Below are 24,146 nucleotides of genomic sequence, written 5' to 3'. Positions count from 1 at the left end.
TTGATCCTCAATACTTTCTGAAGGCTTTCAGGGTTTTTCAACTATACTAGTTGGATACTAAGATCTAAGTATTATTAGTACACTGTCTTTTTATTAAGGCTTAAATGCATGCTATATATATTTTTTATTTTAGGGGATATTTTTAGCTGCCACGCAGTTGATAATCCCAAACCACAGTCGGAACTGGCTATGCTTAGACAGTATGGACCGGATGTTCCTGAGCCAATCCTTCAGAAACTGGTGGCTGCTTTTGGAGAACTGAGGAGCTTGGCTGACCAAGGAATTATTAACTATCCTTATTCAACCAGAGAAGTTGTAAACATAGTAAAACATTTACAGGTACAATATGCATTATCTTGAATTCAAAAGAATGCAATAAATTAAATGAACAGTAATGCAATATACTCTGAAAAACCTTCAAGTGTTGTAGATAAAGTTTTCTTTTTAAAATAAGTAATAAATCAAATTTGTGAATGGAAGGATTTGTCCAATAACTGCATTTAGAAAGGGTAACAATATCTAGATGCTCAGATAGCACGGTGATAGGGGTCTTATATGTATGTTGGTAATTAGATCTTTGTGAACATTTATTCATAAGTGTGTACAATGCATACAATACATTTTTATCTTTCATTATGTTCTTTGTGTGTGTGAGGGAAAGTGAACCTATTATGCATTGTTCATATTGGTCTTTCTGATAGAATTCCCTGCACTTTTATAAGAATAACATAATCTAATAATTTACACTTTTGCCTGCTGTTTCGTTTTTGATTTACATTGCCTTTATAGGAAATTGAACACTGTTGCTTAAGAATAATAGATCAAAAATCGTATTGTATTGTAAAAATTGTACACGAATATGCCTTTGGCAAATAGTTGCTCATGTACTTTGATTGCCTCACACAGTCAAAGTGCAATATCCTGAATTCTGCTTAAATAATAAAGTTAAAAGGTTAAAGTTGGGTTTTGATTTGTGCTAATAGAAGAATAGCTTTATAACTTGAAGCATATTTGCTTCTTTTTTTAATACAGAATGTTTGTATTTTCTACTATTTATAATCTGTGATGTAGGTAATTTAATTATTATAGTGCTATTTCTTAGATTTGAGATCTTACCGTGTTAAATTTATATTTCTTACAAATATTGTTGTAATAATTATTTTAATATAATGTCTCCTATTGTAAGTTCTTTGGCAAAAGTACCATAGCTACCTGTATGTTCATGCAGCACAATGGGGCTGCATGGTAGTGGGCTCAGAGGGGGAGAGGTGTGAAATTTGTGTGTGTGACACTAAGATGGTATGACTGAGCAATGATATAGTTTTTTTTAAGTTACAATGACATTTATACCTAATAATTCTAGATTTCTGGAGCAGGGACTTTGTCATTCTGCAGTTTTAGTTGTGCCTAAGACAATAGTTCTTGAATGCAGATGTGGCCTTTGGGTGCTACCGTAATATCAATACAGCATAACAGCACTGATAATTTGAATGTTTATGAAGTAATAACTATCCTGGGCTGAATGAGCTACAGGTCTGAAAGCCGAGGTGTTCCCACCAAATAAACTTGAAAGGGAAATACTTTATTGGCCAGGTCATAGTGATTTATCAGATTGATAGAAACGAGTATCATGTTATTAGTAATATTAATAAATTAAAACAAATAATTAGATTTTAAATGAAAGAGAAAAAACTGCCAAACTGCTGAAAGGCAGATTTGTTTAGAATTAAAACTACCCTTTTGGTTCTTCCTTCCTAATGCCATACCCCCAGATAATCTGTAATTAGAATATATGTTGTAATGTCAGATGTCACCAAATGACGATGTTACACCACCTTACAAGTTATTTTTCGTAGTCCACAAGAATTGTACAATATTTGAAGAAACACTGCTTTGTTAGTTTTCTGATAGAGGTTGTCTGGGGAAAGCTGTGGCAAACAGTATGAGAGTTGGTTCTCTTCCTCAGTTTCCCTCACTGGAGTCAATTAGTGCAGAGTTACTTTCTAGGAACAGCAGCAAAGAATCCTGTGGCACCTTATAGACTAACAGATGTTTTGCAGCATGAGCTTTCGTGGGTGAATGCCCACTTCGTCGGATGCAAGAGTGGAAATTTCCAGGGGCAGGTAAATATAAGCAAGCAAGAAGCAAGCTAGAGATGACGAGGTTAGATCAATCAGGGAGGATGAAGCCCTGTTCTAGCAGTTGAGGTGTGGCTTGCCAACTACAGAACCAGTTTCTCCTCCCTTGGTTTTCACACCTCAACTGCTAGAACAGGGCCTCATCCTCCCTGATTGATCTAACCTCGTTATCTCTAGCTTGCTTCTTGCTTGCTTATATTTACCTGCCCCTGGAAATTTCCACTCTTGCATCCGACGAAGTGGGCTTTCACCCACGAAAGCTCATGCTGCAAAACGTCTGTTAGTCTATAAGGTGCCACAGGATTCTTTGCTGCTTTTACAGAACCAGACTAACATGGCTACCCCTCTGATACTTTCTAGGAACAGGGTATTGGTGGGCTGAGATTTCCGAAAGAGGCCTGTGTGCCATTTGTGCCCACTTCTGTAGAAAGACTAATGTATGTAGTATAAATAAACAAGTTGCACTGAGTAAATATGCAGATTGCATCACTGAGTCCTCCTTTGATGCAAACCGATCTTCAAGGCCCTGACATCTGCTACTGCTTAGCAGAGGTCCGACAGTTTACAGTAAATTGTGTTTCAAAACTGGCAAGTAAAGAAGGGGGTGGGATTAACCTAATGTAAACAATTAGTGTAAACAAAAATGTAATAGTTATTCTGGAGTAAAGACCTTGCCAGCCTTCAGGGAGGGAAGGGTGAGGAGGAAAGGAAGGAGGGAAATGAGTCAATGAACAACGCTGGCCTGTAGGAAGGAAAGAGGTAATTTAGTCATATGGTTAAACAGTTTCCTTCACAGCAGTTACACAGCCTCACTTTCTTTGTACTCGTGTTTTTGTTTTCTTTCATGTAATTTTGGAATTTTTCTGCTTCTGCAGAAAGGGGTTAGAACATGGGCGGGCAAATTTTTGGCCTGAGGGCCGCATCGGGTTTCAGAAATTGTATGGAGGGCCGGTTAGGGGAGGGGGTCGTGGCCCAGCCCCCACCTTCTATCTGTCCTCCCCTCCTCGACTCCTGCCCCATCCAACCCCTGTTCCCTGACGGCCCCCACCCCAGGATCCCTGCCCCATCCACACACCCCTGCTCCCTGTCCCCTGACCGCCCCCGGACCACTGCCGCCCCATTCAACCCCTCTTCTCATTCCTGACGGCCCCCCCAGACCCCTGTCCCATCCAACCACCCCTTCTCCCTCTCCCCTGATTGCCCCTGGAACCCCTGCCCTTGACTGCCCCCTGCTGCCCCCATCCAACCCCCCCTCCTTCCTGACTGCCCCCCAGGATCCCTGCCCCCATTCAACCCCCTATTTCCTCCCTGACTGCCCCAACCCCTATCCACACCACCGCCCCCTGACCACCATCCCAAACTCGCCTGCCCTCTCTCCAACCCCTTCCCCCCCATCCCGCTCCGTGTCCCCTTACCATGCTCCTGGAGCACCGATGGCTGGTGGCACTACAGCTGCACCGCCCAGCTGGAGCCAGGCCATGCCGCCACCACGCAACACAGTGACCGGGTCAGGCCGGGCTCTGCAGCTGCGCTGCCCCAGGAGCTCACAGCCCCGCCACCCAGAGCATTGTGCCGTCAGCGGGGCAAATGAGCTGAGGCTGTGGGGGAGGGGAGACAGCACGTAAGGGGCCGGAGAAAAGCCTCTCGGGCCAGGAGCTCAGGGGTCGGGCAGGACGGTCGCTGTAGTTTGCCCACCCCGGGTTAGAAGCTAAGGCAATATCTTTGTTTTTAGCAGAAAACCTGAAAATTTTGAGTGTATGAATCAGAAGTAATAGTACAAGTGATTATTAAAATCTCTGCATTCTGACTGTCAGCCAATCAAAGTACAGCGATATGCATACTCTGTGATTATGGAGACATAACCCTATAGAGGTTATGAAAATAAGTCACCCACAACCAGTCATAATACAGGGATTGCAGAATTGAGGAAAACTGTTAAACTGTGTTCCAATAACAGTTCAGCATCTTTGAGAAAACTAATGCTGAGAAAATCATTTCAGTAAAATGTTTTAGATTGAATAATAGAATACAGTGTTAATAGGTTGCTACTGTGCTTGCTGTTTCTTCAATAAAGTGGTTTTAGCAACACATTTGGTAAGATGTCAAGCTACATGGAATGTATACACTGATGTGAACAGAAAATCCATCTAATCTTTATTTTTGGGAATGGCTATGGGAGTAGTTTAAAGTAGATTACAATAGTACCTGTATTCACACTTCACATAAGCTTAGATTCACATAAAGTACTTTTTTTTCAAGCCATACTATGTAATGACTTTAAGCATAAAATATATCCAGTATGAAGCTGCTAAAAGCAAAAACTGTTTTTGTTTTAAAAAATAACCAGAAATCTAGGAGTAAAATATTAAAGTATTCCAAGACATGCATAGAAGTGTTACTTGTATTGGAAAGACTCCGTGAATGAGAACTGGATGTACTGATGGGGAATCAATATTTTGTCTGCTAATCTGTTTTTTAAAATCAATATCAAGTAAATGATTTTAAAGACAGACAAATTTTGTGCTTCAAGTAAACTGTCAGTTCCATTTTTTGATAAACAGTTTTCCAGCCAGATATTAAAAATTTGCTGAATTTGTACCATTTGTAGCAATAGAGCTCAATTTTTTAAAATGTAGTTAAGTGACGAACCTATTGAAAAGTTCTCTAGTTCAGAGCAGTTTTTGTGAAAGTGATGATCATCTCCCTCTAAAGAAATAAAGTTCATATCATATAATATTGGTACAGGAAGCACAGAGATATCAGTTTTGGTGACATGAGGGATGTATGGCAGAAGAAACAGAATAGTTTAAAAGAGGATAAAGAGACTATTGGGTGGGCCGGATAACATTTGAGTCAATTTATTAAAGCTTTTGCAGTTTCCTCTGTAAGCTACATGAAACAATAAATTTAGAGCAAGTGAGGCTAATCATTATCCTCTAGCATATTCATATACTGAAAGTTACTAATTAAATTGGTGAAAGCTTGCTGGTTACACTTTGTAATAGAGGGGAAGAATGTGAGTTATTACTAAGAAATGCTATATAACCATAACTATTCATCATTATTACTGTTTTATTATTCAAAATATACTCACTGTGTACTGTTAATTACATGATAATTTGCTTTACTTTTGCAGAAATTCTAAAGTTCAAGATATATCACACCATGCTTTTCAGTTATATTTACAGTATATACAAGTCCTAAGTTCTATTTCCTGCAGTATCTATTAAATATATCTTGCAGAATATAGAAGTTGTCCAAGTATAATTTTGTTGCAGGCAGGATGGTTTTATGTGCTAAGTAGTAACAATATAAATAGATATTTGTGCTTTTAATTTTGGATAGTGTGTGCAGTGGATCTGCCTGATATACATCATGATAAATGCGTAGATTATTTTCTGTGCAATATATTTATTTTGATTCCAGGATAGTGAAATTATTTAGTGCTATAAGTCTTATTTGTAGAAAGGAGTTTAGTAGTTCAGAAATGTCAATTAACTTTTTCCATAGGGATTCTATCTAAAATGTTTCAACCAACTTAACTTAGAACATTTATCAGAGGACTTTTTTATATTTTATTTAGTAAGGAATAGCCACACTAAATGCGTTGGGGGCAGCTAGAGAATGACTTGTACAATCCCACACTTACATATTTTGCTAAGCAAATAATTAGCTAAGTAATAATGCAACCTTTTCTATAGATAGCAGATATGCAAAATTTCCAGTACATATTCTTGTGTATGTATTATATATATGAGTGATGTAGTATTCTGTGGTACACACATGAAAGGGCTTGTCTATACGGCAATTTAGTGCGCAGCAAGCAAGCCAGGGCATGAATGTAGAGTGCTTTTCATGCACTATCTGATCATGTGGACCCTGCCACCATTCAGTAAAAATTCCATCATGTGCTTTGATGTACCACTGTTTCAGACAGGAGTATTGCAAAGTGTGCTGTGGAACTTTTAGCATACAGTAGCAGGGTCCACACAGCCAGTTAGTGTGTGGCGTGCCAGTGTGCTGTACTTTCACACCAGGGCTTGCCACACACTAGATCACCAGGTAGAAAAGCCCAAAGAATGAAATGATATACAGCTACCAATACCTCTGCTACTAACGACATCCTTATCTACCATAATATATACACCTCTACCCCGCTATAATGCAGTCGTGGGGAGCCAACAATCCCTACCGCATTATAGCTGAAACCCCGTTATATCAGGGTAGGGACGGCGGGGTAGGGACGGCGGCTTCAGCGGTGATTTAAAGTGCCTTGGGCTCCCCACAACAGCCAGAGCCCTGGGCCCTTTAAATCGCCAGCGAGCCCCGCTGCTGCAGCCCCAGAATAGCAGCAGCAGGGCTCCAGCAGGATTTAAAGGGCCTGAGGCTCCCTGCAGCAGCCGGAGCCCCAAGCCCTTTAAAGTGCCGCCCGAGCCCCACTGCCACAGCCCCGGGGTAGGGGCAGCAGGGCTCCAGTGGGATTTAAAAGGCACGGAGCACCCGGAGCACCCGGAGCCCCGAACCCTTTAAAGCGCCGCCGGAGCCCCGCTGCTACCGCGCCATATGCAAACCCGTGTTATATCAGGTTGCGTTATAGTGGGGTAGAGGTGTAGTTGGATTTAGATATTGTATGCATAATGTGCATGTTATTTTAGAAACTGGAGATTTCAGGAAGCATGAGAAAGCATTGAATGCCTGGATTTTGAGTAAGTTAATGATTGGGACGACTTGCCAAAACACTAATGAGAATTTTTGGTGGGGGGGTTATTCTAATATTAGTACATACTTACTTTGAATCTTTTTTAAAAATTTGTTTAAACATTTGTTTTAAAATTAACTCAAAGCCCAAAGAATGAAATGATATACAGCTACCAATACCTCTGCTACTAATGACATCCTTATCTACCATAATATATACACCTCTACCCCACTATAATGCGGTTGTGGGGAGCCAAAAATCTAATATTCTAATATATTATCTACCATAATATATACACCTCTACCCCACATGGGAAAGCATTGAATGCCTGGATTTTGAGTAAGTTGATGATTGGGACAACTTGCCAAAACACTAATGAGAATTTTTGGTGGGGGGGTTATTCTAATATTAGTTTTAAAATTAACTCCCAGATTTCGACAGTTACTAAAATATGATCTGCACTAGTAATGTGGCTATGGCAGTTGTTTGGGGCCAGACTGTGAACCCCTTATTCCACTGGTGAGTGGTTACTTGCACAGTTGGGACTCTTACGTGAGTAATTGCTACCAAATAAGACTGATGGGTTCACAGTATGCCCCTTGGGAATTTTTTGTCCCTGAAAACACTTACGCATATGCTTAACTTGACTACTATGAGTAGTCTCACAATGTTGGTAAGGTTAAGCGTGGGCATACGTGTTTGTAGGAATGGAGCCATGGTCACTTAAGGATGGGTGAAATGGGGTTTACAAACCCCGTACTGAGCACAAGCAAAAGGGAGAGGAGAGTCTTCCCTGCTGACAGGCTATCAGGCTGCTCGCACCCTTGCCCAGCTGCCAGAATTGCCAGTCATGAAGGTATGCACCCGAATCTGTGACAGATAAAGAAAACAAGCCCAGCTATAAAGGAGGGAGAACAGAGAGGGAAAAGGGAGGCAGAAAGGCCTAGGATAGCAGAAGGGGCAACAGCCCCATGCCAGGCTGCCTCTAAGGAGACAAAAGAAAACTGCAGGCCCTGGTTTTTAAGGGCTGATAGACTCAGTTTAAGTTAAGAATTTATGGACTGGTCAAATTGAAAGGGACCACTTAAGAGAAAGCTGGGACCCCTAGAGAGACAGCACCCAGAGCAGCCAACAATGGGATTTTCAAAAAGTGTTCAGTGCTGGCATGCCTCAGCTCCCATCAACTTCAGTGGGAGCTGTGGTAGGCCAGCACTGAAAACCTTTGCAACTCCCACCCTAAATTAACTTCATTATTCATTCTTTATTTTTAAAAGTATGTACTTTATAAATTGCCAATAGTTTGCTAAGCATTTTACAGACATGTAAGAAGATAAGGTCCCTGCCTCAAAGATCATACAATCTAACTAGATAATGTATAAAGAAAGCATGAGAGATGCAACAAAAACCAAAGTGATAGGGCAGTGAAGTTTAACATCCATCTTGTTAGTTCTGCAATTTCTGTGTTTGTTGTTTCTGTTGTATTCTATCTAGCAACTCTGTGACGATGACTACTAGAGCTCAGTATTTAGATGTAGGAATCAGATGTTTTTGGTTAATTTAAACAGAAGTTGTCTTTCCAGGAAATAAATATACCATTTGTTTTATTGTTTCATGACAAGTAAGCATAACATTTCTCTCTCAACTGGCTTTAGCGGTTTAACTATACAGACTAACTACAATATAAAATATTTTTACTACGTGCAATAACTTAGATGTGTGTAATAAGATAAATGTTGGGGTTTTGTTTCTGTGCAGAAATTTCCAAATGAAGGACTTGCAAATGTGGTTCGAAATGTGTTTGACTTCGACTCCTACAACAATGAAATGCGCGATACTTTAATCAGCACTTTGCACAAACACGGGATACCCATTGGAGCAAAACCTACCAGTATACAACTGGCCAAGGAGTAAGGCTAACCTAATATATATTAAGAATACTTGTCTCTGTGAACCATTTTTTGCTTTCTTTTATTTTGCTGCTAATTAATTAACAACAACCTGGGATACTTGAAGCTAGATACTCTTATGGTTGAAGTTTTGTTTTCTGCAATAATGGACAATTATATTTTACCAATAAATTTAGTAGTTATAAATTACTAATAATTCATCTCTATTTAATGTCCATGTAAATGTTAATAGTATGTCTGCAAAACAGATACAAACAAATAAAGGGAAATATTTGTTTCTTTCTCTGTCTGTTTTTTTTATTGAATTAATACAGATCTTTTCCTATTTGCCATTAAACTCAAAAGCAAAACAAATCCTTTTGTCTTCAATGGGAGCAAGAAATGGTCCTTAATCCTTAGCTCTATAAAAATACATCATCATAGCATGTCAAAGCACTTAGTTATCCCTGCAGGCTACAAGAAGGATTTTAAAATTTGCTTATATCCAGATCTCCATTATTAATTATTAATAATCATGGCCATTGACTGAACTTGTTATACTATGTACTATTTGAGAGATCAGAAATAAAATAGCCATTTTTAAAATAAAAACCTAAATTGTAAAATCACAGCTGATTGAGCTCATGCTTTGCACTTCATATGGATGCCTTTCTTTTTCTGCCTTCCGAGAATATGTTATTTGATAAATAAACATAATTAACAACAGTGTTTTTATTTTTATTTTTTTAAACTTCCTCTGAGATGTTTTGAAAAATCTAATATATCTTTTAAGGAATCTCAGAAAACACAAGCCATTAAACAGTCAAGTAACTGTTTATGGAGAAACAAATATTTCCCTTTTATAATAAAGCAAAGGGCGGATTATGGAAAATTCAGTTTTACATAGGATTATACTACTTTTATGTTTGCTTAGAAGCAGCTGAATTGACTCCACTGACAAAATGTCTTTATCAGTTGTCAGTGTGTAGATTTCTCCTGCAGGAGCACTACTATAATCATGCCTAGCAACCTACATAGATGTTTTGAAGAAGACAGGCAGTCTAATGACTATGGCATAATTTTTCCTCTGGATGTCTGAGGAATCACGTGTCTGAGGAACTCAATGCCCGAGTAACTACCATATGCATCAAGATGACAATATGCCCCTAAAACTGGTGCCACAATCTCCATAATTTACTTGCTAAAAAACAGTTGCTTGAATTCTGTTTTGAAGGACTATAAAGTGGGTCTGAGTTAGAATGATAGTTTATATTTGATAAGTTTGCATTTTATTTAATTAAGGATTTTAGAAAAATAAATGTACCGTTTGTTTTTATTGGCTATGGTCTTAGCTGTGAAGATTCAGAGGTGATTGGATACAGAGTTCAGCCCAAGTATAGAGAAAAATATCCTATCTTAACTTCCCCAAAGCTCACAAGTGTTCATATCTAGGGATTTTGGTCTAGGTCTATTTGTATTTTAGAAAACATTTTGCTGGAATTTAAGAGTGGAATAATTATGCTGGTTCGAGCCAGGAATAATGTGTATGAGTGCTATGGAAAGGACAGTTCCATTAAGCACTGACCCCCCACTTGGTAAGGCAACTCCCATCTTTTCATGTGCTGTATGTATATACCAGCTACTGTATTTTTCACTCCATACATCTGATAAAGTGGGTTTTAGCCCACGAAAGCTTATGCCTGAATAAATTTGTTAGTCTCTAAGGACTCCTCAAGGACTCCTCGTGGTCTTTGCTGATACAGACTAACATGGCTACCACTCTGAAACCTATTGATGCGTTGTTTCACTGCTACAGGAATTCTACTGCATATGTTAATGTATTTGATACAACCATTTGTGAATATTTTATTTTATTTTAATATACTGAGCTTTATTTATATTTAGCAGAGGTGAATCTTTGTATCTGTTCCATATCACTTTATCCAAAAGACATCTACAAGCAGGAATTATTTAATCTACCACTGAACCAGAGTGGAATGTGATAGCTGTTATTTATCTATGTTGGAACAAAGCATGGTAGGCACATGAACAACAGACAGGGGTATTACATAGCAGTTTAGGACAAGAAACACAGAAGAAGAATGTATCCAGTTAAACTTCAGGATGAATTTAGGTGGGCAGAATGCAGTTGTCCATTCTGGAATTTTTGCTTGGACTCTGGAATGAATATGCCTATTCTTGTGAAAAGGGTTAGGAGATCATTAATGGCCAATAAAAAGGGATTCCTGCAATATGAGTTGTTTTATGGAAGGGATCAGTGTAGCCTACAGGATTTCACTCAGTGTCTCCAAAGTTAAATGAATTATAATTGATCCATACTCCATGGTTTCAGGCTTTGGCATGAGATTTTGGAGCAGGTTGTCAAGCTTAAAAGAACTGAGAACCCTCAGAGAAATCAGTCGTGTTCCTCCTCTTCACAAAAACATTACTTACATAACTGCCTCATTCTCAGTAGTGAATCCTGGATCTAGATCCCTCAGGGTAAAATAGTCAAAAAGTAACAATTTAAACAAAATGGATCTAAAGCATCTGACAGGTTGATTGACAGTCAAAGAATTGACTATGAAATAATTCAGTGGAAATGACTGTTAGGTGTTAGTCCTTCTTCCATATGATGTCACATTAGGGGTCTCTAGAGACATAAAAACAAACAAGCTTTAGCTTTCGATGAAGTGTGTGAATAAGAGTTCTTGTTTGATACTGTAGATCAGGGGTAGGCAACCTATGGCACGCGTGCCGAAGGCGGCACGCAAGCTGATTTTCAGTGGCACTCACACTGCCTGGGTCCTGGCCACTGGTCCGGGGGGCTCTGCGTTTTAATTTAATTTTAAATTAAGCTTCTTAAACATTTTATAAACCTTATTTACTTTACATACAACAATAATTTAGTTATATATTATAGACTTATAGAAAGAGACCTTCTAAAAACATTAAAATGTATTACTGGCACGTGAAACCTTAGAGTGAATAAATGAAGACTCGGTACACCACTTCTGAAAGGTTGCCGGCCCCTGCTGTAGATTATCATTCCAGAGAATGAAGGAGTTTGTGTAGAACTTTCTGCCTACATCTTAAACTCACAGGTTCCCACTACCTCTCACATCTTTGCCAGTGACTTCAGTGATAAGAATATCCATACTAGATCAGTGCAATGGTCCATCTAGCCCAGTATCCTGTCTTCTGCCAGTAGGCAATGCCAGGTGCCCAAGAGGGAATGAACAGAACAGGCAGTCATCAAGTGATCCATCCCGTGTCTCCCATTCCCAGCATCTGGCAAACAGAGGCTAGGGACACTTCAGAGCATGGTTTTACATCCCTGCCCATCCTGGCTAATAGCTATTGATGGACCTATCCTCCATGAATTTATCTAGTTCTTTTTTTAACCCTGTTATTGTCTTGGCCTTCACAACATCCTCTGGAAAGGAGCAAAGAGTCTTGTGGCACCTTATAGACTAACAGACGTTTTGGAGCGTGAGCTTTCGTGGGTGAATACCCACTTCGTCGGATGCATGAGAAAGGAGTTCCATAGGTTGACTGTGCATTGTATGTAAAGAAATATTTCCTTTTCTTTGTTTTAAGCCTGCTGCCTATTAATTTCATTTGGTGACCCCTAGTTCTTGTGTTATGAGAAGGAATAAATAATACTTCCTTATTTACTTTCTCCACACGTCATGATTTTATAGACCTCTATCATATAGTCATCTCTTTTCCAAGCTGAAAAGTCCCCGTCTTTTTAATCTCTCCTCATAAGGAAGCTGTTCCATACCCCTAATCATTTTTGTTGCCCTTTTCTGAACCTTTTCCAATGCCAATCTATCTTTTTTGAGATGGGGCAATCAGGTATGAACGCAATATTCAAATGTGGGCTTACCATGGATTTATATAGAGGCAATATGATATTTTCTGTCTTATTATCTATTCCTTTCTTAATGATTCCCACCATTCTGTTTGCTTTTTTGACTGCTGCTGCACATTGAGTGGATGTTTTCAGAGAATTATTGACAGTGACTTCAAGATGTTTCTTGAGTGGTAACATCTAATTTAGACCCCATCGTTTTACCTGTATAGTTAGGATTATGTTTTCCAATGTGCATTACTTTGCATTTATCAACATTGAATTTAATCTGCCATTTTGTTGCCCAATCATCCAGTTTTGTGAGATCCCTTTGTAGCTCTTCACAGTCTGCTTTGGACTTATCTTGAGTAGTTTTGTATCATCTGCAAATTTTGCCATCTCACTGTTTACCCCTTTTTCCAGATCATTTATGAATATATTGAATAGGACTGGGCCCAGTACAGATCCCTGTGGGACACCACTATTTACCTCTCTCCATTCTGAAAACTGACCATTTATTCCTACCTTTTGTTTCCTATCTTTTAAACAGTCACCGATCCATGAGAGGACCTTCCCTCCTATCTCATGACAGCTTACTTTGCTTAAGAGCCTTTGGTGAGGAACCTTGTCAAAGGCTTTCTGAAGATCTAAGTACACTATATCCACTGGCTTCCCCTTGTCCACATGCTTGTTGACCCCTCAAAGAATTCTAGTAGATTGGTGAAGTATGATTTCCCTTTACAAAAGCCATGTTGACTCTTCTACAACAAATCAAAGGGACTAAACCATTCAGAACTGGGGAAGAGAATAAAACCTCAAGAATTTAGGAGAAAGGTGAACTTAGTTCCCTTAGTGGAAAAGAAAAGAAAAAAAGGCACTATTAACATAGCAAAGCTCCAGCAAGACATCATAAAGATACTATAATAGAGGCTCAATTGAATGTATACCCCAAATTAGAAAACATAGTAAGGGAACCAAAAAAGTGCCACCATGGCTAAACAACAAAGTAAAAGAAGCAGCGAGAGACAAAAATGCATCCTTTAACATGTGGAAGTTAAATTCTAGTGAGGAAAGTAGAAAGAAGCGTAAGGTATGGCAAGTGAAGTGTAAAAATATAATTAGGAAGGCCAAAAAAGAATTTGAAGAACACCTAGCCAAAGACTACCTCTTATCTGACCAGTCTACTAGAATTCATTTTTAGGAAGTGTGGAAATCGAGGATTTATAAACTCATGATATTTTCATGCGTTGTCTACATCTCAGATTTAAAACAAAGGCTCTAATCTTTGACATTTTCTTCAGGTCATGACCCAGTTTCAAACTGGTCTGGTATATCTCTCAATTGATCAGTTCTAATTGCCTCTCAAAATGAGCATGTAGCTTTTCCAAAGACTGGAGAAAATTGTAAAATTTCATATAAATAGTCATAATTATTAGTAGATTCATCAATCTAAAGTTCGCTATACGTGAGAGTTATGTGTAAGGAGTTCAAAACTAAAATCTAAGTCCTTGTGAAGTTGATGCTACTGTTACCAAGTTCATAGTACTCAGAGAAATTTAAATTCATGTACTTCCTTCATAATCCCCCCAAAATGGATCAAATCCAGGCTTTCCCAGAAAATCATTTTGAAATCCAAAACAAAACTCTTAGAGTGAAATTTACTTTCATTAATAAACCAACATGTCATTCTAGTAACTGACTCTATACTCCTCTATGCATAAATGTATCTATCTTGGGATTATATATGCATTAAAGAGTATACCCTGAATAATTGTTAATGATTGGATTGGATGTCATAACCTGAGCTGTGTTATACTTACATTTATTTTGGCTCTGGCTTAATTTTGACTCCTGGTGTGGGAGAAAACTGGCCAGACTGGTTAGGAAACAGATGAAAAAGGTTGAGACACTGTGAACAGATTCATTCAAAAATATGAATCTTTTTCCAGTCAATGTTAAAAACAGGCCTCACACTGCAAATAATTAAACAAGGGGAAATTGAAGATAGGAAGCAATTACAATAAATAGAGTTCTCAAACCTTAGTATTGACTGATGTTGTAAATAGGTGTAAGGTCATAAAAACTGTCTTCTCAGAGCTGGTTAACTAGGGAATTAAACATAATGGAAAACACTGCCTGTCAAGCTAGTTTAAATTCAGACCAGATTGCATCACCAAAAGTCATTACCATTTTATGGCTGAACATTGACCTATGTGAAATGCTTTGTTGGTTTCAATCCCTTTCTTAATTCAATATCACAAAACCTATCATTGGCAACTTTATTGAGAGTCTCAGCAAATGGGCCAAGGATGGACTCGGTATGGAGATTGAATTACTCTCTGGCCCTTCCATGTTGATTGAGGTACATGGGCAGAACAATTATTAGAATATTTTAATTTATTTTTCTTGTGCTATTCAGAAAGATTAGAAAATATAATTGTTCATTCCTAAAGTTGGAATAGAGAGAGATTTTAACTTCTCCAAAGTTCAGGGGTGCTCAGACCTAGGGTTCTGATTTGGGCCCCCTCTCTGCCCAAAATATCTAAAAGAAACAAAACCTCCAGAGCCTATTATTTTTAAAGAATTCTGATTGTAGGAACAGACACAACAAATAGAACAAGCGACATCAAGCACAGACAACAAACAGTCTTGGAGAACTTACTTAAAATAGACTTCAGAGATGTATTTTTAGAAGGAAGGAGAAGGGATGTCTTCTATTCTCATGCCAAGTTTTGTAGTTGTGCAATAACGTATGAGGTTTAAATAGTGTTTAGAAATATCTCACACACGCTCTCAACTTTCTTACGCTAGAAGCAAATTAAATACATGCCACATGCCAACTAGCTCCAAATAAGAGAGATCAAAAGGACATTTTCTGATACTGTATCTTAGCATCTCAGTTCATTTTTAATGTAATTATTCTGCATTAACAAAACTTCAAATAATTTTATTAGTAGTTACAAATGAGAGAGAGTAGAGGAACAAAAATATGTGTACAATATTCCGTGAAACTACTTTATCATATACCAATATTTTCAGTTATTACAGAAATTATTTTTGACAGTGGTCCACATGTTCTCTTCCTGAATGAAAAACAAAAGGAAAAAAAATGAGCTCAAGAACATCATTCAAGTTTAGGCAATATAACCCTGTCTTTTCTGCAGGATTGGCAAGGGTTGTGTTGTGAGCAGGTGACCATAAAAAGTAGTGAAGGCTAAGCATCCATGAGAAACCCTACACCTGCCATATAGATACCCTTAACAGGGCATACAGAAGGACCCTCCTTCTGCACTTTCTTGTGATACATAAGAACAGCCATACTGGGTCAGACCAAAGGTCCATCTAGCCTAGGGGTCGGCAACCTCTGGCACGCGGCTCACCAGGGTAAGCACCCTGGCAGGCCAGGCCAGTTTGTTTACCTGCCGCGTCCCGCTGACCGCGGTTCGCCGCTCCAGGCCAATGGGGGCGGTGGGAAGCTGTGGCCAGCACATCCCTCAGCCTGCGCCACTTCCTGCAGCCCCCATTGGCCTGGAGCGGCGAACCGCGGCCAGTGGGAATCTGCGGATGCGGCAGGTAAACAAACTGGCTCGGCCCGGCAGGATGCTTACCCTGGTGAGCCACGTGCTAGAGGTTGCCGACTCCTGATCTAGCCCAATATCCTGGCTTCCAACAGTGGCCAATTGAGGGGAGGGATAGCTCAGTGGTTTGAGCATTGGCCTGCTAAACCCAGGGTTGTGAGTTCAATCCTTGAGGGGGCCACTTAGGGACCTGGGGCAAAATCAGTACTTGGTCCTGCTAGTGAAGGCAGGGGGCTGGACTCAATGACCTGTCAGGGTCCCTTCCAGTTCTATGAGATAGGTGTTTCTCCATATATTATTATTTATTAATGCCAGGTGCCCCAGAGGAAATGAACAGAACAGGTAATCATCAAGTGATCCATCCCCTGTCACCCATTCCCAGCTTCTGGGAAACAGAGGCTAGTTTTGGCAGCATAGGCAATTGGCTTATGGTCATTGTCTGTACTGTGTGACCCATCCACTGGGTGTCAGAAAACATACAACAGCAATTAATGCTCCTTCTTGCAGCAATAAACCGATTCAACATTTACTGTACTCATGCAGTTCTCGTACAGGAACATATCACTTAGAAGAGCTCCTCCCACTCATTCTGGCATCCTCTTTGAATTGAGTTAAGCTGATCAAGAGAGCACTGAATATGCTTCGCTACGTAGTTCAGACAATTCAGACTTTTAAAGCTTTTCTTTTCAGAGCACAGTCTTTTAGATCCTGAGATTACTTGTGTTTCAGAAAATTAAAATGTTTGCCATTTAAAAGAAATTGAATGTTTCAGCAAGGGAGCATTTTCAACTAGAGAATCTTTAAAATAGCCTCTTAGAAAAGCTCTATGGTTAAATGACGTATCCCTTATTCATTGCAAATTAACAGGGATAAATGTTTCTTTGTTCATATGTTGTTTGACAGGCTACCCTTGCCAGACCATAAATTTATGGGCTACTGGAGAATCAATCAATCAGGGAACTCACGGCAGAAACTACTGTGTCCAACAGAAACTCATCAGTTAAATATAAAGGTTTGTGTCGTTTTCAATGCTTAAAAATATTGATTACCAGTAGTCATTTTTTCTTTACAGCAATATATCATCACCCAGATTATGATTTAATAAATGTAAGATGTCACTCATTTCCTGCAGAAAGAAGAGTCTGAGTTGATTTTTGTAACAAAATAAATACTGTTAATTATACAGATTAAAAAAGTAGACTATTTTGTGATTCACACTGCCAGCTGAGTTGCTGTGGGGTCCTAGCTTGTGAGCCCTCCATCTGCAGGACATATACTGAAAGTGGTACTAGGGGGGGGGGAATGAAGGGGGTGGACTTTGCAGGGTTGAGTTCAAAAGCTCTTGCAGAGTTCTTGCTATGAAGGTGACAATGCCATTTTTAGAGAAGTCCGGAAACAGGCATGGATGCATAGGGAGGTGCAGTTTCAGTCCCCAGATCACAACTCATCTGGATGAGATATAAAATGGGAAGGAGCCTGTTTTCCAGTTTCATTTCACATGCAGCTGAAATTTTCCCTCTCAAATCTGAATCTGAACCTTTGGTCTGATTTGGCCTCCAGCCTAAACCTAATCCACATCCTCTGCAAACCCAATGTCTTGTCCTGTCTTTATTAATTATTACTTCAGTGGTGGTGGGGAAACTGTTAGTGTAATGTTGTTTGATATTTTAAACCTTCCATAATCAAGAAATTCAGTATTGTTTCCTTGCACAAATGCACTGTGCTTTCATTATTGATCTAAAACACTCCAGGCAAGGACCATGGTTCCATACTAAGTTCCATGCAGTCCCCCATGACTAGATGGATGTAACAGTTGAAATACGTAGCCTCAAGGGAGGGCGACAGCATGGCTTGTATATTACGGGGAAAACGATGGCAGAATCTTCAGGGCTCCAGATGAGATGCAGAGGGCTTACAGAAAAAGCAATCTGGTTCCTTCCCAAATATAAGCCTTCCTCTTTTCTTTATAATGCTTGGTCTGGCATTTAGTGCTAAAAGCAATAGAAATCTTTAGGAAAACTCCTAGTGTTTATAAAGGTTGGTGAGTGAAATAAAATACCTAATCCTCATGGTTATCATTTTCGTTTAGGGTCCAGTATATTTAAGTGTTCAGGGATTTCCACTGGAACGGCATGAAGCAAGGTCCCTCAGTTTCACAGAAGAACTTGCTTTTTGGACACTGCCTTTGAATGAGGTTAACTTGGTCTGTGATGTTGTTGTAGCAGAAGGTACAGTAAAATATTTGTAATTTTTGTAATGATCCCCATTATTGTATTATATAAGTTACACTGGAGATAATGAGGAATTGGACAGATGAGATCATAACTGTTCATTAATAGTCAGTACTATATAGTTTGTATTCCCTTTTTTTGAAATATGCAAGAGCAATATCATATTTTTGTAATTGCACTAAAAAAGAAACTACAAATTCTGTGCTGAGTGTATGCGCAGTAACACAGAGAATTCACTTCTGGGAACCTTCACTGTGGGCCTGCGTGAGATACAGAAAAAATGATATTGCTTGATTTTCTTTATGTTTAACTTTTTTCTTTAAATCAAAAACGACAAAATGCAAAAACAATCAATCATAAAAGGAGAGTATAATTCCATTAAAACATATTGGTGATAATGTAAACTAGGAAGGAAATTTGGCTCTAAAAGGAAATATAGATCCGTAATTCAAAGTGTTCCTAATTTTTATATTGTATAATACATTGTGTCAAAATTAATTTTAAAAACTCTTTCTAACTTTGCCCTTCCCTAATTAAAGCCAGTTCTAATGCAAGACTTGGAGCATGCAAAGTCCTGTGCTTTCTTTCTGGTGCTTATGCTGATCAATGCCCTTTCTTATTTAATCAGTCCTGCGTGTGTGTGTGTGTGTGTGTGTGTGTGTGTGTGTGTGTGTGTGTGTGTGTGTCCCCCAATGCACATCACATCATTATTGATATTTGTGACCGATACTTATGATATATTATAAAATGTAATACATTTTGTGGCTGTAATTTATTTTACATTGTAAATACATTAAAATTATGAAAACTAACAACGCTGCCTTTTTCTGATTGTGGCTTCGCTTTCTAAGCATGTTCCCAATTTTTTGATGACATTAATAGAAATTGCAGTTTTAATTTGATGCTCAGAAACATCTAACATGAGTCAAAAACAGTTGTTGTGTTTCTCTTGCCACATGAAACTTCCTTCCTGTTGTCTATCATTATTAAATGACCTGGTGTTTTAGTTCCAGTAAGTGGACACATTTTTAAGAAGTCTGCATCTGAAAACTTTTACTATAGTTTTCTCTTTCTGAGAGACTTTTCTTTTTTATAAGTAAACTTGTGTATGCTGTACAGGTTTCTGCTTATAAGGATTCATATAACATGAGTCTTTAGCAGTTGATTTGGATGCCAAACCAGCTTTATGTCTTGGACTTCTACTCAAATATCTTTTGGAATATTTGTGGAGGGAGTTACTAGTCAGCGTGAAGCCGGTAACAACTTTTCTGTTAAAAGTTTAGTTTACATAATGGCCACATTGCATCCTTGATTTATGTACAAAATTCCCTTTGTCATCATGGGAATGCTGCTGTAGGTTAAGAGTAGCACATAGTCCTACATGGATTGATTGATTGATATATGTGCCAAAATAGTATAAATTTATTTTAAATATGTTGCTGTATTCCCACAGTAGCATCATTCAGTTTTCAGTTAATCTGATGGTTAACACGATTTTGGATCATGACAAAGTCTTTTGCTTTCATTAATTTTGCCTTATTTTCTTATTTCAGAAGATGAGACTGAAAATATGCTCTATGTGGCTACATGCAATCCAGTTTCCTTATATTTCATGAATGTATCTAGTAAAAATGGATACTTTGTGGATTGTTATGACATCTTCCCAAGAACAGTTGGAAGCATATGGCAACCCTTTGTGACTGTGGCACCTCTAGGAAATCCACTCAAAGGACAAGTGATTCTACATGAAGAGCAGGTAAAATAAATAAATATATATCCTCCTGTTTCATGTTTCATTGTGAGGAAAATAGTACAGCGAGAGTAGGAGCCCTGTGGTTCCTCAACCTCTGTAGGTTGTGAGATACTTTGGGATAAATATGCACACTTCTGGATATTTAGTCTAATTGCACAATAAACCTTTAGAGAGGATCCCTCAGCTCTACTTTTTCTTGCAGTGTTTAGGCTGGTTTACTGTATGTTTTTATGTTCTTTTGCACTATTAATGCTGAGATTTGCCTGTTTACTCTGTTAGTGGTAAAAGTACACTGACAACTAGTGGAGAGGGAAAAAAGGAGACTATTTGAGTTTGGGAGTCTCAAATTAGCAGAGGAAACTTAAGTCTAAACTCCCCTATTTTAGCTGTGTATTCAAATCCAAGCCTTGCTCATCGCCTTTCTAGTTTTTGAACTTTTAATAAAAAATAAATGCCTTCTGAATCACAATTGTTCATGCCACCATTGTTTTTTTTTTATTAAGTATCATGATGTTGCCCTTTCCATAGCATGAGTTTGTGGGAAGTTTGGATGGGTAAAACAAAATGGTGGTGTAAACCACATTGTAGAGATGGATTAGAGTAGCAAAGTTTGGATCTGGATTCTAACTTTCTCAGTGTCAGATCTGTTTGATTTGGGCCCATCACTTCAATAGTCTTATTTGGAACTGCTATTAGAAATTGATTAGAATATTTTCAATTTAACACCTTTTTATAGGGGATGGGAGAGCAGCCCAAGATGCTGACTTGAGTAAAAAAAGAATAAGTATTAATATGAATTATAATAGCCTAATAAATATGATCATGTCCCATTAATGCCTGAGGGGGATAGACGCAGGACCGGCTCCAGGCACCAGCATTCCAAGCTGGTGCTTAGGGCAGCATTCTGCAAGGTCCCTGTTGTTTTGCCCTCAAGCAGCGCGCCGAATTGCCGCCGTGGAGGGTGAGGGCAGTCCATGTGCCCTTAGGGCGGCAGGTGTTTTTTCGCGGTGAGGCAATTCCACAGCAGCTTCTATGTTTAGCTTTCCGGGGCGGCTTCAGCTAAACATAGAAGCTGCCGCCGAATTGCCGCCGCCACGGAAACGCGCCTGCTGCCCTAATGGCACACGGACTGCCCCCGCCGCCCGCGGCAGCAATTTGGCGCACTGCTTGGGGCGGCGAAAACTGTAGAGCCGGCCCTGGATAGACGTCAGGAAGGAAGAAAAGTTATTTAAGCCAAATAGCAACATTGGAACAAACACAAATGACCATGAAAACATTTATGCTGGAAATTAGAAGGTTTGAGGAGTTAGGTTCTGGAACAGCCTTCCAATAGCAGTAGTCAAGGCAAACAACTAATTTTAAGATGGCGCTTGATAAATTTATGGATGGGGTTATATGATGGTGTTGCCTGAGCTAGCAAGGGATTAGAATGTATGGCTCAGGTGGTCCCTTCCAGTCTTACGTCCTGTTTACATTCCTAAGTGATATGAGACATAGCATTAACAATTATCATTATTGTTGGTCACCAGCTTTCCTCTTCCTTTTCTTGTGTTGTTTCCCCTCCCCCCCTTACTGGTTCTTGGTTTCTTTCCCCATTTCTCATTGGCTATTAGCTAGCTCAGAGGAACCTTTCCTGTATTTAGTAGAGGGAATGAGAAATTTCCATTAACACCACAGCTGATGAGGTGTCAAAATCTCATACACATTTAGCATCCCAGGACGCCATGCATGTTGTCATAGCCTAAATATAGGCATGCTTTACTGGTCTCAGACTTGTGACTAAATTCAGTGCATATGTAAGTGGGGCAACCTGTTACTGATCTCAGAAGAATTGCATTTTCCTATATCTCTGTTGAATTGGGCCTCTAGAAATGCATTTTCCCAATTCTCATCCAAAAGCTAATTTCCTTCACTGTTGCCAATAGAGTTGTCTTGATCAGTTGTGAAAGTACTATTTGAGCTATTTCGGGAAGCTCATAACAAGTTTGTTCAGTTCAAAACAAGGTTTTGCCCTCTATGACTAAAGCAGGGGTCGGCAACCTCTGGCACGCGGCTCGCCAGGGTAAGCACCATTGCCGGACCAGTTTGTTTAGCTGCCGCCTCCGCAGGTTTGGCCAATCGCGGCTCCAACTGGCTGCGGTTCGCCACTCCGGGCCAATGCGGGCGATGGGAAGCAGCGAACCGCAGCCAGTGGGAGGCAGCAGCTAAACAAACTGGCCCAGCCCGCCAAGCCGCGTGCCAAAGGTTGCCAACCCCTGGACTAAAGTCGGTACAAGAAATTGTAAAACAGATGGCACTCGATCCTGTGCTTTGAGTGCCTGAGAACGTTTAGAATACTAGACATTTTCTGAAGGCAGATCCGAGCAATACTCTCCTATTATATTTCTAAACTTCTGAAATTCCTAAAATGAAAATAATTGTCTTGTTAGTATTATTTTTAACCACACTGCAGTAGCATTGAATCTCTTTGGGGAGGAGAGGGAATATTTTATCAAAGGCTTCTGTGAAACCTTAGGCATTTAACTCAGTGATTGGTTTTACACTGTGATAATGTCTGTCCTTCTAGGATATATTTTTCAATAAAAGTCTGAATTAAAATCTGATATAAAGACAGTACTGTAGGTTGGCTACTGTGGTTCAATGCACCATTGCTGTTGACTTTTGTTCAGCTGTAACCTTCTTTTCTTTCTCTGACCATAAGTCTGAATATTGGCAACTTTGGTCTTGTCTTTCTCAGCAAGTGCCACAGTTGGGCAAAGGCATTCTAAAAATAAACCTAATTATCATGCTGGAAAATAATATACTAACAATAATATTACTGCATGTTTTGCATTATCTTAGGATTTCATATACAAACTTAATATTAAAATAGGTCTTCATTGATTCTTAAAATATACTTCATTAAACTGACAGTTTGGATTTACAGAGCCTGCGTATGTTTAGGATCACTTCAAAAATGACTTGACCCTTCTATAACAATCAGTTTCTTGCACTTTATGCGGAAAAATTAAGGAATATGATTCACTCATGTAGCATATTATTAATCACCGTGGATTGTTGCCTATCATTCTATTTAATTTTTCACCAGTTGAAGGCCAGGTTAATAATTTGCTCAGTGCAAGGCCCAAAATGGGATACCAAGGAACCAGGCATTTATCTGGTGGGCTGGACCCCAGCGTAGGCCTGATGGCCACTGCTGTGTGATCTGAAGCTTTGATCTGGGCTCTCCCTTAGTTCACAGCTCATTTAGTCTGTTTAGTTTCATATCAGGCAGAATGAGCAGAGCCCAGATTACTGCTAACATTCAGCCTATTGCTTCCATAAGGATGAGGAAGACCCCTGTGGTGGCATTTCCTCACCTGACTTTTGACATGGGAAGGGGAAGGAAAGACAGTATTGTCCACTTCAAGAGTTTAAAAAAAAAGAAAAAATCAGGAGATTTTAGAAATGGTACATTTGGAGTTCTTTTTATTTGTCCCTGGTTTTTGAAGGCTAGAGGTGGGGAAATTGGACAAGTCAGGTAACACAGCTTGTACTTTTATCCAGAATTTTAACTTGAAATGAAATAATCCTTCCTTAAGGCTTCAAAACATAAAAATAAAAGAGAGGTGTTTTCCTCTGTTTTATTTTTCTTTATGTTTTGAATCCCAGCACTTCTGGTCTCTGCTGAGAAGTGTAAAAATACAGAACCTTGAGAATCCATCTGATCTTGAAATATTTCCAATTGTAACCATAGGCCAGAAGGCTTGACAGTATTGCTGACAAGCCAGTTCAGCCTTAATTTGTAGAATCAAAAATTTTGTATAGTTCAAGTAAAGTTTAGTTAATCATTCAAACTTTCAGAGGGCAGATGTAATCTAGTGGACAAGGATGACTGTGAGGTTAAAAAAACGGACTAAAAATCAGGAGACCTAGGTTTTATACATAGCTCTGCAACAGACTTACCAGGTGGTCCTGAGCAAGTCTGTGCATCTGTAAAATGGGCATGATGCTATTACTTACCTA

At 39.1% G+C, this 24,146-nt stretch overlaps 1 protein-coding gene across 1 annotated transcript in view; it reads left to right on the top strand.

Annotated features, from left to right (window-relative positions):
• The window catches only part of VWA8 (von Willebrand factor A domain containing 8), a 282,235-nt gene that overhangs the window by 178,941 nt on the left and 79,148 nt on the right, over positions 1-24,146 (top strand). Inside the window, exons 25-29 of the mRNA XM_045012690.1 lie at positions 134-339; positions 8,593-8,744; positions 17,061-17,169; positions 18,247-18,385; positions 19,942-20,144. Of these exons, the coding sequence (XP_044868625.1) occupies positions 134-339; positions 8,593-8,744; positions 17,061-17,169; positions 18,247-18,385; positions 19,942-20,144 (809 nt within the window). The remainder of the gene's footprint in view (positions 1-133; positions 340-8,592; positions 8,745-17,060; positions 17,170-18,246; positions 18,386-19,941; positions 20,145-24,146) is intronic.

The sequence above is a fragment of the Mauremys mutica genome, chromosome 1 (assembly GCF_020497125.1).
Source record: "Mauremys mutica isolate MM-2020 ecotype Southern chromosome 1, ASM2049712v1, whole genome shotgun sequence".
Taxonomy (NCBI): Eukaryota; Metazoa; Chordata; order Testudines; family Geoemydidae; genus Mauremys; species Mauremys mutica.
Note: the sequence above shows the minus strand (reverse complement) of the source record. Positions and strands in the feature narration are given on the sequence as shown.